The 14,531-nt window shown below is 40.2% G+C and overlaps 1 protein-coding gene across 6 annotated transcripts in view; it reads left to right on the top strand.

Annotated features, from left to right (window-relative positions):
* The window catches only part of SRSF11 (serine and arginine rich splicing factor 11), a 42,064-nt gene extending 36,386 nt beyond the window's left edge, over nt 1–5,678 (top strand). For 4 of the 6 annotated variants that reach the window (XM_043490859.1, XM_038412074.1, XM_043490860.1 and 1 more), the window contains 5 exons: nt 796–927; nt 1,586–1,675; nt 2,770–2,865; nt 3,360–3,498; nt 3,606–4,986. In XM_043490859.1, coding sequence (XP_043346794.1) covers nt 796–927; nt 1,586–1,675; nt 2,770–2,865; nt 3,360–3,498; nt 3,606–3,803 — 655 coding nt within the window. In that variant the 3' untranslated portion in view covers nt 3,804–4,986. Of the gene's footprint in view, nt 1–795; nt 928–1,585; nt 1,676–2,769; nt 2,866–3,359; nt 3,499–3,605; nt 4,987–5,345 lie in introns of those variants that run through there. The other 2 variants (XM_038412076.2, XM_038412075.2) reach the window with 2 other exon arrangements.
* Nucleotides 5,679–14,531: the final 8,853 nt, after the last annotated feature.

Below are 14,531 nucleotides of genomic sequence, written 5' to 3'. Positions count from 1 at the left end.
AAAAATAAATAAATATCACTCTCATTTGACTCTGTCTTCAATCCAAAAACACTGTTTCTTATACTGAATGCATATTCCACTGGGCTATTTGCTCCTGGTAAACGCAGCAAATTTTACTCCATATACTAGTGGCTTAAACACTCTGGGGTTTTTTTAGAATGTCTTGACTGATTAAATGTAAAACCACGATATTTTAGGTGTTCCAATGCAATATCTTGGCACTTGGTCTCTGGCCTCTGAGTTCTTACCTTGCACCTCAATAGTCTGTCCACAGTTAGGTCATGCTAATTATGTCCCTCCTGTCTTCATACTGCTCTACTGGGTCCCCTAAATCTTCTGCATCAAGTTTCAGCTTGTTCCGACATTCAGATCTGCAGTGATCCACTGGTGCTTGCATCTCTGATCTGCCTGCCAACATGCTTTACCAAATACTTTTTCCTCTGGCTCTCATCTCCATGCCTTCTATGCTGCTCCTACTGCTGATCAGTATGCATTCACTTTCTCCGTTTCAAATAATTCCTCCAAAACTTCCTTGCCTGTCTGTCTTCTTCTGTCACCATACGTCTTTACTCACATATCGAATTAGATAATGTTGCATAGCTGATAGAGGTTTCCATCACTCGCTCATTACCTGTACTTTGTGGCACTTGCTTTTCTATTGTGGCCTTTCTGGGCATGACTTTATGGGTTCCATCTTCATTTTTTCTGTATGCACTGACCACTTTTAATTAATAGTCTGGTATGCCTAGGTCAAATATATTTTTGTAATCCTGTGGCTAATGCGTTGTTCGATAGACGATCAAGAAGCAGATCAAGGAGGAGGTCACATTCAAAGTCAAGAAGTAGGCGGCGATCTAAAAGTCCAAGAAGGAGGAGATCTCATTCCAGAGAGAGAGGCAGAAGGTCTAGGAGCGCATCCAAAACCAAGTAATTCCCTCTTGCGACGTCAGAAATTTTCTAGAAATCCAGTTGTTAATTCTGAAATATATGTAATTTAACTTCTATTAAAGAAAATAATCAGGTCATCAACTACTGCCAAGTAGTTTTTATTACTGTGCCACAAATTGGAGATCTTAACGGTGATAGGTACTGAAGTGTAGCACTGACAAGGTTTAAACAAATAGCATTTTTGCATAATCTAACTTTGCATGTCTTTGAGGAAGTATCTTCGTAAGAGTAGGTTTGTGTTCTGTTGTGATGCCCAAAGTTAAGATATCTGAGTATGTATTTAAGAACTTAAATGTGGCCTCATTTTCATAGATGCTGAAAACTTGCAGCTCCCAATAGTTTCAGTGGGAGCTGCGGATGCCTATTATATTTAAAAATCAGTTGCAACTTTTAGCATCTAAGCTTGGTAACTTCTTGGCTGTCTCAGGAAGAATTAAAATAGCTGTTCTGCTATTTCAGTAATTGTCCCTCTCTGCTTTTGCGCTCTCACTAATGAGTTTCACAGGGGAGAGACAATCAATTAGTGCTGAAAAATGTCAGATTTGTGGTTATCTGGTATTATTTCCTATTCTTGTGGCATGCAAATATTTGTCAAACTGACTGGTTTTGAATATGTAACATTTCATTGCCTTTCAAGGGATAAAAAGAAGGAGGAGAAAGAAAAGAAACGTTCTAAAACTCCACCAAAAAGCTACAGCACAACCAGACGATCTAGAAGCACAAGCAGGTACCAGAACTTGGGTCACTTTCTTAGTCTGTGTTTCAAGGATAGTATATAGTGGTATTGGTGTAAAAGTTTCTAAACTGGTTTGTCACATCATTGTGACAATTATCCTCTTTCACCTCTGAAGAAATCAGTTATAATTTGCTGCGGAGTATTGCTATAGATTATGAATTAGCACTTCAACTAGGGTTACAGAGACTTACAGGAGCTGTTTCAACAAAACCACCATAGCCCATTTATCAAAGTACTTGCAGCTCCCGCTTCAAGGAAAGTGAAAGACTCAGTCTTACCTGGAGCATACCTTATTGATCTAGGCACATCTTTTTTTTTGTTGTTTGTTTGGATTTTTTTTTTTTTTACTGTAAATCTCATACACAAAAAAATACCAATCTTAAATTAACATACTTGGAGTGCTTCTAGACTCTTGAAAAGGTCATAACTCAGAGATTGTTTACTGTGACAGCTTGAAAACTACAGGAACATACTGCGTTTATTTTGTCCACATATAAAAGAATAATAGAAGAAAATGTACTTTCAAATAAAGCACCTCTTAAATTTAGTGTGTGAGTGTGTGTGTGAGAGAGAGAGAGAGAGAGAGAGAGAGAGAGATCGATCGATCGATCGATCCCTAGACTTATGAAGAAGGGAATGAAGTGCCTTAAATAAGTTTAAGTGCTAAGAAGGTATCTTTTGTTCTCTGAAAATAGATTTCTGCTCCTTCCTTGTTAAAAATGGATGTTGTTAGAAACAAAACCATTTTCCTATTGAAAACTCTACATGATAGCTTAAAACCAAGCTGTTTTGTCTGACTGCTACATCATTAATATCTGTAATAGGAACTTAGATGGCAATTTATTTCATGATAGCGGAGGTAGAATAGAGGGCAGCTTGTGTTGCTTATCAACAGCTACATTGGCTTTGCAGTGCTGATAATAGTAAATATGTCTTTGATAAAACAAGCAGGAGTGTCTCTATAGAGCAATACCCCTTTAGAGGGTAGATATGTGCCAGTACAAATATATTTAAGTTAATCTAAACTCTATAGTTTAAACACTTTGAGATGTTTTTTGGACTGTTCTACCCTTTAATGCCTACAGAGATCGACGACGCAGAAGAAGCAGGAGTGGAACAAGGTCACCTAAAAAGCCCAGGTCCCCTAAAAGAAAACTGTCTCGGTCCCCATCTCCAAGAAGGTCAGTGTGCTGGCAGGCCCTCTGAATTCAGTTGCTCTGTATCTCTAATTTTCAAAAGGGTGTCTGGGGAGGAAATAGTCCTGGTGCCTGAAATGTTTGAGCTATAGTGGAGGGGTATAGTTTTATCCTTTTCAACCAAGGAATTTCTTGAACTCTGCTATAAATTCTCCATGAGAGGGAAGTCATGATTATTGTTCTGGCACTAATAAATGTGTGTGGGAGGATGTGTTGCATTCTGGAAATAAACTTCATGTCCTGCCTTGCACTGTTTAGAAAATTTCCCACGCAGTCTTTTCACCTCCTTCTTTCTTTGAGCTGCGATAGGGAGTAATTAATCTTGGCTGAACTGATGTTTTGAGTGTGGTGGTGGCTTCTGGTTTAAGCTAGGTTTTTGGCACGAGGGGCTGGTTCTGTGTGAGGGAATTACAGTAAAGTGTTAACCTTAGTTTTTGCAATGTGCAAAGATTGAGCAAGGTACTCTACTATCATCTTAGACATAAAAAGGAAAAGAAGAAGGATAAAGACAAAGAGAGAAGCAGAGATGAGAGAGAGCGGTCAACGAGCAAGAAGAAAAAAAGCAAAGACAAAGAGAAGGATCGGGAAAGAAAATCCGAGAGTGACAAAGACGTAAAAGTATGTTTAAAAACCTGTTTAGATTCACTGCCTTTGGTGTAGTATTAACCTTAAACCCATAAGAACCTTGAGGCAAGTTTTACTTTTACTTTTTCATCTCGGCAAAGCAGGTCACAAGGGATTATGATGAAGAAGAACAAGGATATGACAGCGAGAAAGAGAAAAAAGAAGAAAAGAAAGTAGCAGATTCTGCTTCCCCCAAAATAAAGGAATCATCAGTGGATAAGGGAAGTGGAGATTCAGCAAGAGAATCCAAAGTAAATGGGGATGATCATCATGAAGAAGACATGGATATGAGTGACTGAATATTGCCTTTGCAGTGAATGCAGCTGCAGACATGCATCAGTGTCATTCCTGTGTGATTCTTTTATGCTGTACTTGTTAATCCTAAATCTAGATGTATACAGCTCTAATCTATAAATGGTTGTAAAGCTCCTGATATTAATTTACATCAAAAGCTTTATAGTGAGAGGTACTTTGGTTGCCATTCTTGCTATGGCCAAATTTGGTTTGAGTAGCCAAGTAGGTCTTATTAACTTGGTGCTGCTTCAAGCAAAAGTGAAAAGCTGCATGCATCTACAGCAGGCATGGATTGTTTATGTTGTATGATCTCCTTTAGTAAATTGGCTCACTTATATTAGTGTTTCTAGAGTTTGATTCATTGCAGTAATAGAGCAGTATAGGGAATGCACTGATTGCATGTTAATTGTGGCAGAAACATCCTAAATGTTCTAAGAAAATTCTACAACATATGATGGATCTTTTTAAGGGTCTTAAGTGTGGCTACACAAAATTAATATTCATAGTTACATCGGGAAATAAGCATTCTGATATAAGTAGATAATCTTTTTAGCCATGTGGCTATTTTTGGGGTGGGTGGGTGGATGGGTTTTGTTTCATTTTGACAAGGTTAAAATGCACTAACCTTTTTTGATGGCTAATTTTGATGGTCTTTTACTCAGTCAATTTAAAATCCATCTCAGGCAGTGGAGAGAGGTATAGTTTAATTCCTAACTACTTCTCTTGGGTCTGATGAGGTCAAATTTTCTGATCCAATAATGCAAAGTCTCCTAACTTGCCCAGTATCCAATGATTAGAGGTTGCTTTGTGCAGTTTTCATTACCCAATTTTTTATTTTTATTGTATTTGTTCATGAGCTAAATATGTTGCAAAAAGAGGTAGTGCATTTTAAAATTGACCTTTGTATGCTTTTAAAAGCAAGTCTACTTGATAATGTACTTTTTACTTGATCTCAAGTTGTATAAACTAATAAATTTGTGTTTACTGTCACTGCAATAGTAATCTTATGCACACAGTGATTCCATGTTATGCAAAGTAGTTAGATGAGCTCTTTTTCTTAGTTAAAGACATTTCAGAGCTTTTACTTTTGTGCAGGTAAAAACAAAAGTGGGCTACAGTCTGTGCCATGTTGATGTACAGTTTCTGAAATTGTTTTACAAGACTTTGATAATAAAACCCTTAAACTTATGCTCATGTTTCTGTAAAACTGTACTTGTATTTATTTACACTATTGAATGTATGAAATTACCTCATTCATTTAGAGTTGACTTTTTCCCCCCCTCACCACCTCCTTTAACAGTATCACAGTTTAAATCCATTTTTTACTAGTAAATGTGGTGAAGAAAACTGTTAAGCCAGTCTGTCTTTCAGCTCTGAGTTAAGCCTTTTTTCCCTCAGTACAGTATATATTTTATCCTTAACTGGGGATAAAAGTAATAGACCTGAATGAGAACTTAAAGTGTTATAAGTACTTTTCAGATATATTTTTCTCATTATGTATGTATTTTCATTGAAATGTAAACAATTTCACCTTTTATCTTCTCTAGAATGGTGATGGAAGATTAGCAGGAACAGCATAATGAAATGCAAGGGTGTGCATCAGCTATACATCTCTAAAAGCTAACCTATTAAAGAAGGTCCTGAAATGACAGAACAATTCACTGGTTTAAATGAGTAGGTATTGGAGTGAAACTAAAATTAGCACAAGTGCTTGCAATTTTTATGAGTCTGGTTTTTAAAATTGTCACTTTTCCACAGAGATTTTAAAATGAAACTTGCCATTTAGACATGCAGTGTCATTTTTAGAATTTGTAGAAATGTAACTTTTAAAAAAACTGTTGAGTATTTTGTCAATACAGAGAGGTATATGTCAATACAAAGAGTTCTCCTAGCCTTTTCTTTCTAGTTGAGTGAAACAAGCTGATAATCCCTATTAATCAAGAAAAAAGATGTGCATATTGCATCTTCTAATTAAGTTACATTTCCTTCACGTATGAATTAAATTTACCTTACTTTGCTAGCAAGTACAGATCAAGAAAAAGCCCTCCTGCTTTTATTAAAACATTTGTAGATTATTAACATTATTGCATAAGCATTGACCAATGAGGAGTATCCTGTCCTCAGATAACCAACAAATGGGGTGGGTACAAACTTGGAAAAACAATGCACAAATTAAGTTTACACTGTTTTTTGAAATAGGAGCATTGTGTGTTAGAATTGGTTTGTGTAAATACTGTGGGGGGTGTGTGTGTGTGTGTGTGTGTGTGTGTGTACACACAACTCAAGTGCAAGTGCCTGAAGACACTGTGGAAGTAACAAAAAAGGTTTACAAACTACCATTCACTAATTCACATTCATTCACCAGTGCAATGAGTGAAAGCTTCTACCTGTTATAAAATTGAACACATACCCCAGTTGCCATTCAGAAATCAGCAAGTGCTAAATTCATTTTTTCACTAGCAGACAGCTTTGGGATCATTTTGGCAAATGTTCACTTTTAAATGTAGAATACTTTGAAGTTGGCTTAGATCATATCTTAGTGTGTGGTGGATACCCCTTCATCAGCTGGGGACAAATATAAATGAGATGTGGCCTAGCAAGCTTTTAATGAGCCCCATGCATTGAGGTACACTAGGTCTATGATTGGTGGCAGCTACTTCTGATTTTTTGCAGCAGCTTCAAATAAAAACAAAAGCAGATTTAATTAACTACTAAAATGTAATCAGTTCAGTGTGCATGGCTCTGCTATTTCCTAGGTTTTGGAATTTGCTGCACAATCCAAGTTCTCATTTTTAGAATATTGGATCTTCTAGTTGTACAGAGGACCAATACTAAATGATTACTTTAACTTCCTGAGCCTTCACTGGTAGCTCTGCCACATGTGAATTGCCCCCACTCCTCTTGATGGAGTGTCAGCTTTGAAGCCTGAGACATGCTAACATTCAGCATTTTACCCAAATCACTTACTGTGCTTATGTTAATCAGAAAACATATATTCTTCAAGTATATGATCCATAGGGGTGCTCCAATGTAGGACAGACAGGCATCCATGCTTTCTCAGGCCTGTGCAGAGCAGCACCTCAGGCCTTCAAATGAGGCATGGACCCACCACCACTCAGTTCCTTCTTTACTGCCTGCAGCTTGAGATGAATTGCTTCTCAACTTCCTGCCTTGCTGTGTATTCTATTGATTTTTTTTTCCCTTATTTCTTTAATGTTATATGGTTGTGTTTAGAAAGGGTTACTCCCATCCCCATCCCCACCCCCATTTTCCTTTCAGTCCTCTAGCACTCTGGTTTATGCCAAAGACTCAGGGTTCAAGCCCTGACAGACCTGCCCAGAGGTCTTTGCCTGTAGTGATGGGAATTCAAGCTCTCCCCTGCCTCAGAGGCACCCATATCCCATCCGCATCTAATGTCTGTATAGAGTTTAAAGATGGGTCTCGGAAAGAGGCTAGACTGAAGCATCTTCTAATAGTGCTCACTAGCTCAGGGGGGCTCCGCTTTCCACTTGTGTACATCAACCTTAAATTCCTGGACTATCCCATGGCAGCAGCACCTTCAAAAGCTAAAATGTCTAAGATATGACTATTTTCTCATTCCAGAGTATCTAAGGGATAGGTCACCTCAAACCCCACTCTAAGACCTCATATTCCCCAAAGGGTGCAACTAAGGCTCCATCTGAGCCTGGGTACCAAGCCCCTGGTATTGCGCAAGAAGCAGCATAGTACTGACATTTTCAGGCACAGGCCTCCTATACGTGCCACAGGAGAGTTATGTCCCTTACATCAGAGAAACTCTTCTACAAGTCTCACCAGTACTGTGCTCACCATCTTTGCAATGCTAGGCCCCAGTACCAACTCAGTCTTCTGGACATCATAGGCCTCCAGATTTCTTTTCCCAGAGGACTTATTTATACCAGAGGTACCAGAATCTCTCCTGCTGTGGTCCTTTGCCATGACCTCTTCCCTGGTACTGCTTAGATTGAATGTTGGTCAGACCTCCAGCCTTCAGTACCCATGTCTAATGCTCCCTCCTTCAGCCCAGGGGATGATACTTCTTGGAGTCTGAAGGCCTCCATTGAGGGCTCTTTTTCATCACCTTGCTACTACACACTAATGAGCCTAATTCAGATCCCTCCAAACATCCTGAAGATAGGGCTTATGACTATCCATGGGGACCCTTCCCCTCTCCATCCCCTCAGTGGGTTTACTAGAACTCCTGGGTCACCTCAGGGAACAATTTTATTAGGGTTCCAACCAGAAAGAGATCCCCAGTACCAGCTGGTACTATATCATTCACAGGTATTGACTGATAAACCTTAGGTACTCCAGGATCACCATTTGGTACTCCAGTATCTTATGCACCTCAGCACTAGAAGACACCCGGGAGCAGTTCTCCCCCCTCCGAGGGAGGGAAATTCATCCCCATCAGCTAAATCCTTTTCATCTCTGGATGACGCAGTAATGCCTCCACAACTTTCTTGCACCAATGACTTTGGGGCTTTCCAAGACCTCATAAAACATTTGACAGAATCCCTCCAGATCCTATTAGAGGAAGTCCAGGACTCTCACCTGCTCACAGAGACTAGTAAACAAGTGTCATGATCCAGTCCTAGCCATAGGCAGATAAGTACTACATTTCAGCCAAGAAAAGGGAGCATTTATTTTCCCATTCTAATTCGCTGGTGGGTGGATGTGGCTAATAAAGGGTAGAGGCAGGCCCATTGCAGACCCTCTCCTTATAAGGAGTACAAAAGTTTAGATTTCCAGGGTAGGACAAGGTACTCCTCAGAAGCTCTCCTATTTTGTGTGGCAAACTACAAGGCCCTATTGGCAAAATGACTTCAACACATTCCACATTCTCCTTTTGTTTGACATCTGCCAGAGGACCGGATAGAACAATTTCAGGCCATGATCTCAAAGGGCCACTTATAGCCAGAAACTCCCTCCAAGCTGCTGTAGATATCCCAGACAGCTTCTAGATCCCTAGCCACAGCACTGTGGAGAGCGTCCTATTGTCTGGTCTCCCAAGAGGTGCAGATTATAGTTGAAGGTTCTCTTCTCCCCCTCTTCCCTTCGAAGGGCCTAGCTCTTCAGCTCTGACGTGGATGCCTCCCTACACACACTGAAAGATTTGAGAGCTACCTTACAGTCACTGGATATCTGAGTTACTGCAACAACTCTTGGTAACTCTAAATATAATAGCCACCTAGGCCATTCCAGTACACCAAGCAACAGGCTTTCTGAGACCTTCCTACTTTCAAAGGAGATCTGTTCCTCAGAATAGGGGACTACGACTTTCTACAGCAATATGTGCACCTCTCTCGAATAAATAATTTTGGTGTTTCGGTTGAGGCTCAACCAAATGTACCAACCTGGATCCTGTGTTGAATGATTCCATTCATCTCCCCTCTCCCACAGAGATCAGCTATCCCACTTCCTCCCTGCCTGGGCACAAAGTACCTCAGACAGATGGATTTTGGAGATGATCAATGTGGGATACTCCATCCACACTGTCCCTTCATCCCTATCCCTCTTCAGAAACTCCTCTCACAAAGATCTCTTGAAACAAGAGGTCAAGTCTCACTGTTGGGGATGATTTAGCCAGTTGCCCCAGAGTTTATCAGAAGAAAGTTCTATTCCAACTATTTCCTAGTTCCCAAAAGGTGTGGAGGATGGAGACTATTCCTCAACCTAAGAAACCTGAACCTCCTTTTCCAGCACTTCAGGATGGTGACGCTAGCCACTATAATCCTGTTCCTAGATTCAGGTGACTGGTTGGTCACCGTCAACCTCTATGATTCCTGCTTTTGTGTAACTATCCACCCATCCCACAAACAGTTCCTACGCTTCAATTTAGGCTTAGAAGACTTACCAGTAGTGAGACCTTTCTTTCAGGCTCTTCACAGCGTCTATGGTCTTCACAAAGCTTTCAGCAGTGTGGCCCATCTACATCAGTGGGGCATAGAAGTCCTTACCTGGATGCTTGGCTCCTCAGGGATTGATCAGCTGTAGAGATCCAGTCTGCAACCTCCAGGACTCCCTATTTCAATCTCTAGCATCAATAAAAAGAAATCTACACTGATGTCTAAAAACTAGACTTTATTGGAGCCATTCTAGGCTCCCTAACTGCCAGTGCCTTTCGCCAAAGAGAGATTCTCTATCAGGTTTAATCTTGCCAATACAACATAGCTTGCAAACAACTGCAAGAACCTGCCTACAACTTGTATACCTCCAAATTTGTCATGCAAGACTGCCCCTCAGATGCCTTCAGACATGACTACGATCAGAGCAAGATCCCAGTCTTTATGTGCAGCATTGCTTAAGCTTTGAAACTGGTGCATGTTCTATTAGATAGCCAGTTGAGATTTCTATCTTCCAGGATGCCAGAATATGCATTCTGACTAGACACTTCCTTCAGGACCACAAACGGGAGCTCAACAATGCTGTCTTCCTTAGCATCTGCCAGATTTGGGGGTCCCCAAAGCAGACCTCTGCCACCTGAACAACATGAAATTCTGTCCTGCTCCAAGGGAAAATGTCTGCAACTCATTGGAGGATACCCTCAACACTGTGCCCACACCCCTGTATTCTAGTGCATACTTGCCTGAAGATCTTACTCAGATTGCATCAGGAAAGAGCGAGGGTTTATACTTGTAGCATCATCCTGTTCAAGACAAATGTGGTACTTGAACCTCCAGCTCAGACTTCTTCTCCGGAAGGATCTCCTGTCACAGAACTCAGGGACCATAATCCATCCCAACATTCTCTTTAAATCTAAGAGCATGGAACTAACCTGTTCAGAGGAGTTCAGTCAGTTATCCTATCTAGCAGGAAACCTAGCACTTGCAAAACTTACATTCAAAAGAGGAAATGCTTCTATGCCTGGTTTTCCATTCACTCTTCTGAAGCCTTAATGGTTCTGCTTTCCAAAATCCTGGACTACCTTAGATAAGCCTTGTCTTTAAATCCATGAGCCCAGAGTACATCTGGCTGCTAAACAGCTTTCTGCTCCCCCATTAAAGGCTTCAGTCTTTGCCCATCCTATTACAGCTAGATTCCTACAGGTTGCCTCCTGTACAGAAAGCAGCACCTCCAATGGGACCTCAGTTTGGTTCTCAATGCCCTGAGGAAATATCCATTTTAACCAATGGCTACCTGTTCTCTCCCTTGGCTCTCCTATATGGCAGCTCAGCCCTAAGAGCACTGAGCTCTTTCTTCTAGCTATCACTTCAGCTAGAAGAAGGAGCTTAGTGCTCTTAGGGCTGAGCTGCCAATACCACTTTTTATATAGACAAGGTTACACTGCATCCCCATCCTCATTTGCTCTCAAAGTTCTCTTCAGAATACCACATTGATAAAGAGATTCATCTGCCAGCATTCTACCCAAAACCTCAGTCCTCTGGAGAGGAGACCAGCCTACATAAAATAGATGCCATTGCCTTCTACCTTGACAGGACTAAGACCTGACAGGCACTTCCTATGCTATTTGTGTTGTTGCGGGGGAGGAAGAAGGGTTAACCTATTTCCACTCAGATTGTCAAATTGGATTTCAGGTTGCATCTTAACCTGCTATGAATCAACTGGGATACAGACCTCCCTCACAGAGTGACAGCACATTTACTAGAGCTCGGTCCACATCTATCTCTCTCCTGAAGGTGTTTCCATAACATAAATTTGTAGGCCTGCAACTTGGTTTCCCATTTATACCTTTGCTAAGAATTACATGATCTTACCTGTGTCCAGGGATACTACCATCTTTGGTGATGAGTCCTCCAAACTGTCTTGGACTTACCTCCTCAGCAAGATACTGCTTGGGCACCCACAGGGACATATACTTAGAGGAGAGGTTACATACCTTACAATAACTTGAGTTCTTTGAAATGTGTCCTCCTCCTCCTCCTGCCCTCTTTCCCTTTTAGCTCTGGAGGCTCTACTTTGCAGTAGTGAAGAAACTGAGTGGAAGCAGGTCTGTGCCTCCTTATATGCCCTTGTTTGGAGGCACAAAGTGCTGCTCTGCAAATGTGCAAGCCTATGGACGCTGCTTTGCATTCTCCGGTTGAATGTGCCTGGGTGCACATGTAGCCTACTGTAGAGCACCAATAGGGACAAAACATCTCGACGAACTGTTACTTAACTCTCCTTCCCTACCCCTTTCCCCCCAAAAAATCCCTTCTATTCCTGTCCACAAATGAGGACTGAAGGAGATGTATTCTCCTTGTGGTTCCAAAAGTCATGTGCTGTTGCATTGAGTAAAAAGCTGTCTTCTGCTTAAAAGAAAGCATAAAGTATAAATAAGTGTGTGCAGTGATTCCTCTTGGTAGTTCTGCAAAATGCTCCAGTTGTAATAAAGAGTTAGATTAATGGCAGGCCTTCATGTCACTTTGACACCTTTGCAATCCTTGTCTGGATAGCATGAAAGAAAAGGAGTACTTGTGGCACCTTAGAGACTAACTGATCTATTTGAGCATGATCGGGATTTGCATAACGAGTTAGCATGCCAGAGTCTTGTTCGTTATTGGAATTAACCAGACAAATCGCTCCACCAACTAAGAACAGCCATGCACCACCACCCACAGAATCGAGAAAGAGCTATCAATCTGTCAATCCTTTCCCTGTCTGGGCCGGGTGAGGTTTTCCGTGTTGCATGGATAGCATGGAGATTATATTTCAGTAGCTGCTGCTTGCAGTTAAATTGGATGCACCTCAATATAAGAAAATGGTGTAAAGAGATTTATTTCTTGACCTTGAGTGTATATACTTAGTGATACCAAAATTGCAGTAATATCAACCTTAACTTATATTTAATACAATCAACCTCTTCTGTGCATACCTGAGACATTCTGAATAGCACTGATTGAATTTTCCATTAGAACATCTGTAAGAAAATGCCATTTCATTGAAAAGAAAACTTAGAACACTTTGATTTCAGCATTTTGTTCTGGGGGGAAGCATTAGCCAATCCAAATGTTTCAAACTCTTGAAATGAAACACTTGGTTTTGTGGGAAATTGTTTCCACTCAGATTCAAAACAAAGCCAAATGTGAAATAGTTCTTGCACAGCTCTAATTCTGAATTAAATATAATTCACCACCAGGAACTGATGTGTAGCTGACAGTTCCCACATTCTCATTAAGATAAGAGTATCTTCAACTTGTTCTGCCCTGCCCCTCCAAATAATCAATTCTCAGTTTATTCAGTGCTGTGCTGAAAAATTGTAAATGGATTCACTAGTTAATAAAAATGCATATTACAGATAGCTAACATGCAAGGGAGCTATTTACTAACCTTGCACTAACTAGTAAAATATTCAGATTAAGGTCCAACTTTAAGCATTTCAGGATAGTTATAGTTGCACTTTTCACTGCTCTTTTAAAAAATACTTCTCATAATTAACATTCCTAGGGTTACCATATGGCCATATTTTCCCAGACATGTCTGGCTTTTTGGGTCTTAAATTGCCATCTGGGAGGAATTTTTAAATATTTGAAAAACATCCAGGATTTTGCCATTATTATTTTTCCCCAAAGAAGAGTTGATCATTCAAGAAAGAGTGAATATTGATCATTCGAGAAAATAAATGTTGATCACTCGAGAGAGTGCCCACTTTTTCCCCCTAGCTCCCAGCGATTGCGCCACAAAACAGGTGTTTTGCATAGCTGGGAGGGGGGGTGGGGATGCAGCACGCTCAGGGAGGAGGCGGGGATTTGGAGGAAGGGGTCCAATGGGGCAGGGACTTTGGGAAGGGGTGGAGCTGGGGGCAGGGCACAAGCAAATACCACCCCCTGTTCCCCCCCATGGAGTGTCCTCTTTTTTGAATGTTCAAATATGGTAACCCTAAACATTCCAGCATTTTACCATAGCGTTTGGCCTGCAAAGGATCATCTTGGTCCCTGCTTTTGCTGCTTTGATGTAAAGCTTGTGAATTGCCTGCTCTGTATGTATGTGAACCTTACTTGTGAAGATAACTTTTATTCAGAATAAGGTATAGCAACAAAATTCAACATGAGAGATGGGAAGGAACAGGGTTATATTGAAAAGTTCATATTTTATTTAAAAACTGACCAATAAAACATCCTTACAGAATGAGCTGAAGCATTCCAGCTTTTTAACTCAATCCTTGCTCAAACATGTACAAAGTGCCTACAATGTACATATTATGTAAAGTACAGAGTTATAAAGTTTTCACATGTTCAGTTTCAGAATCAAACAGCATCTTTTGGTCTTTATTCTAACAGATGATACAACCTAAAAATTACTATTAGTGAAGGTGAGTTAAGAACACAGACCACACAAATAGTAAAATGCAAAAAAGTGACCTTAAGTTTCCATGATAATTACAAATATCTAAAGAAAATAAATGACTCTGCAGCATTACAGGAGATTTGTTAAAGTTTAAATCATGTAATTATCCTTGCATGAATTAAAAAATCAAGAACAAGTATATTTAAAAATTGACAGTTACTTTGAATATATTCCCATACTTGAGGGTTTCCAGAAAATAACAAGTTTTGTAACCATCAGTTGGTAAGTACATATGTCAAGAACTGCAGCTATAAAAGTGAATAGAGTGACTGGAACAGCAGCTACTTAAAAATAAAATAAAATGCATTCCCTTTACCACAAATTAAAGCGGTGTTTTGGAAGACCAGTAAAACTAAGTTTGGTTAAGGAACAGTTCTAGGACTTTGCAAACATTGTTTCAGTTTGAGACTTAATGGCTTTTTTTTTTA

This window comes from Dermochelys coriacea, chromosome 8 (genome assembly GCF_009764565.3).
Source record: "Dermochelys coriacea isolate rDerCor1 chromosome 8, rDerCor1.pri.v4, whole genome shotgun sequence".
NCBI classification, from domain to species: Eukaryota; Metazoa; Chordata; order Testudines; family Dermochelyidae; genus Dermochelys; species Dermochelys coriacea.
Note: the sequence above shows the minus strand (reverse complement) of the source record. Positions and strands in the feature narration are given on the sequence as shown.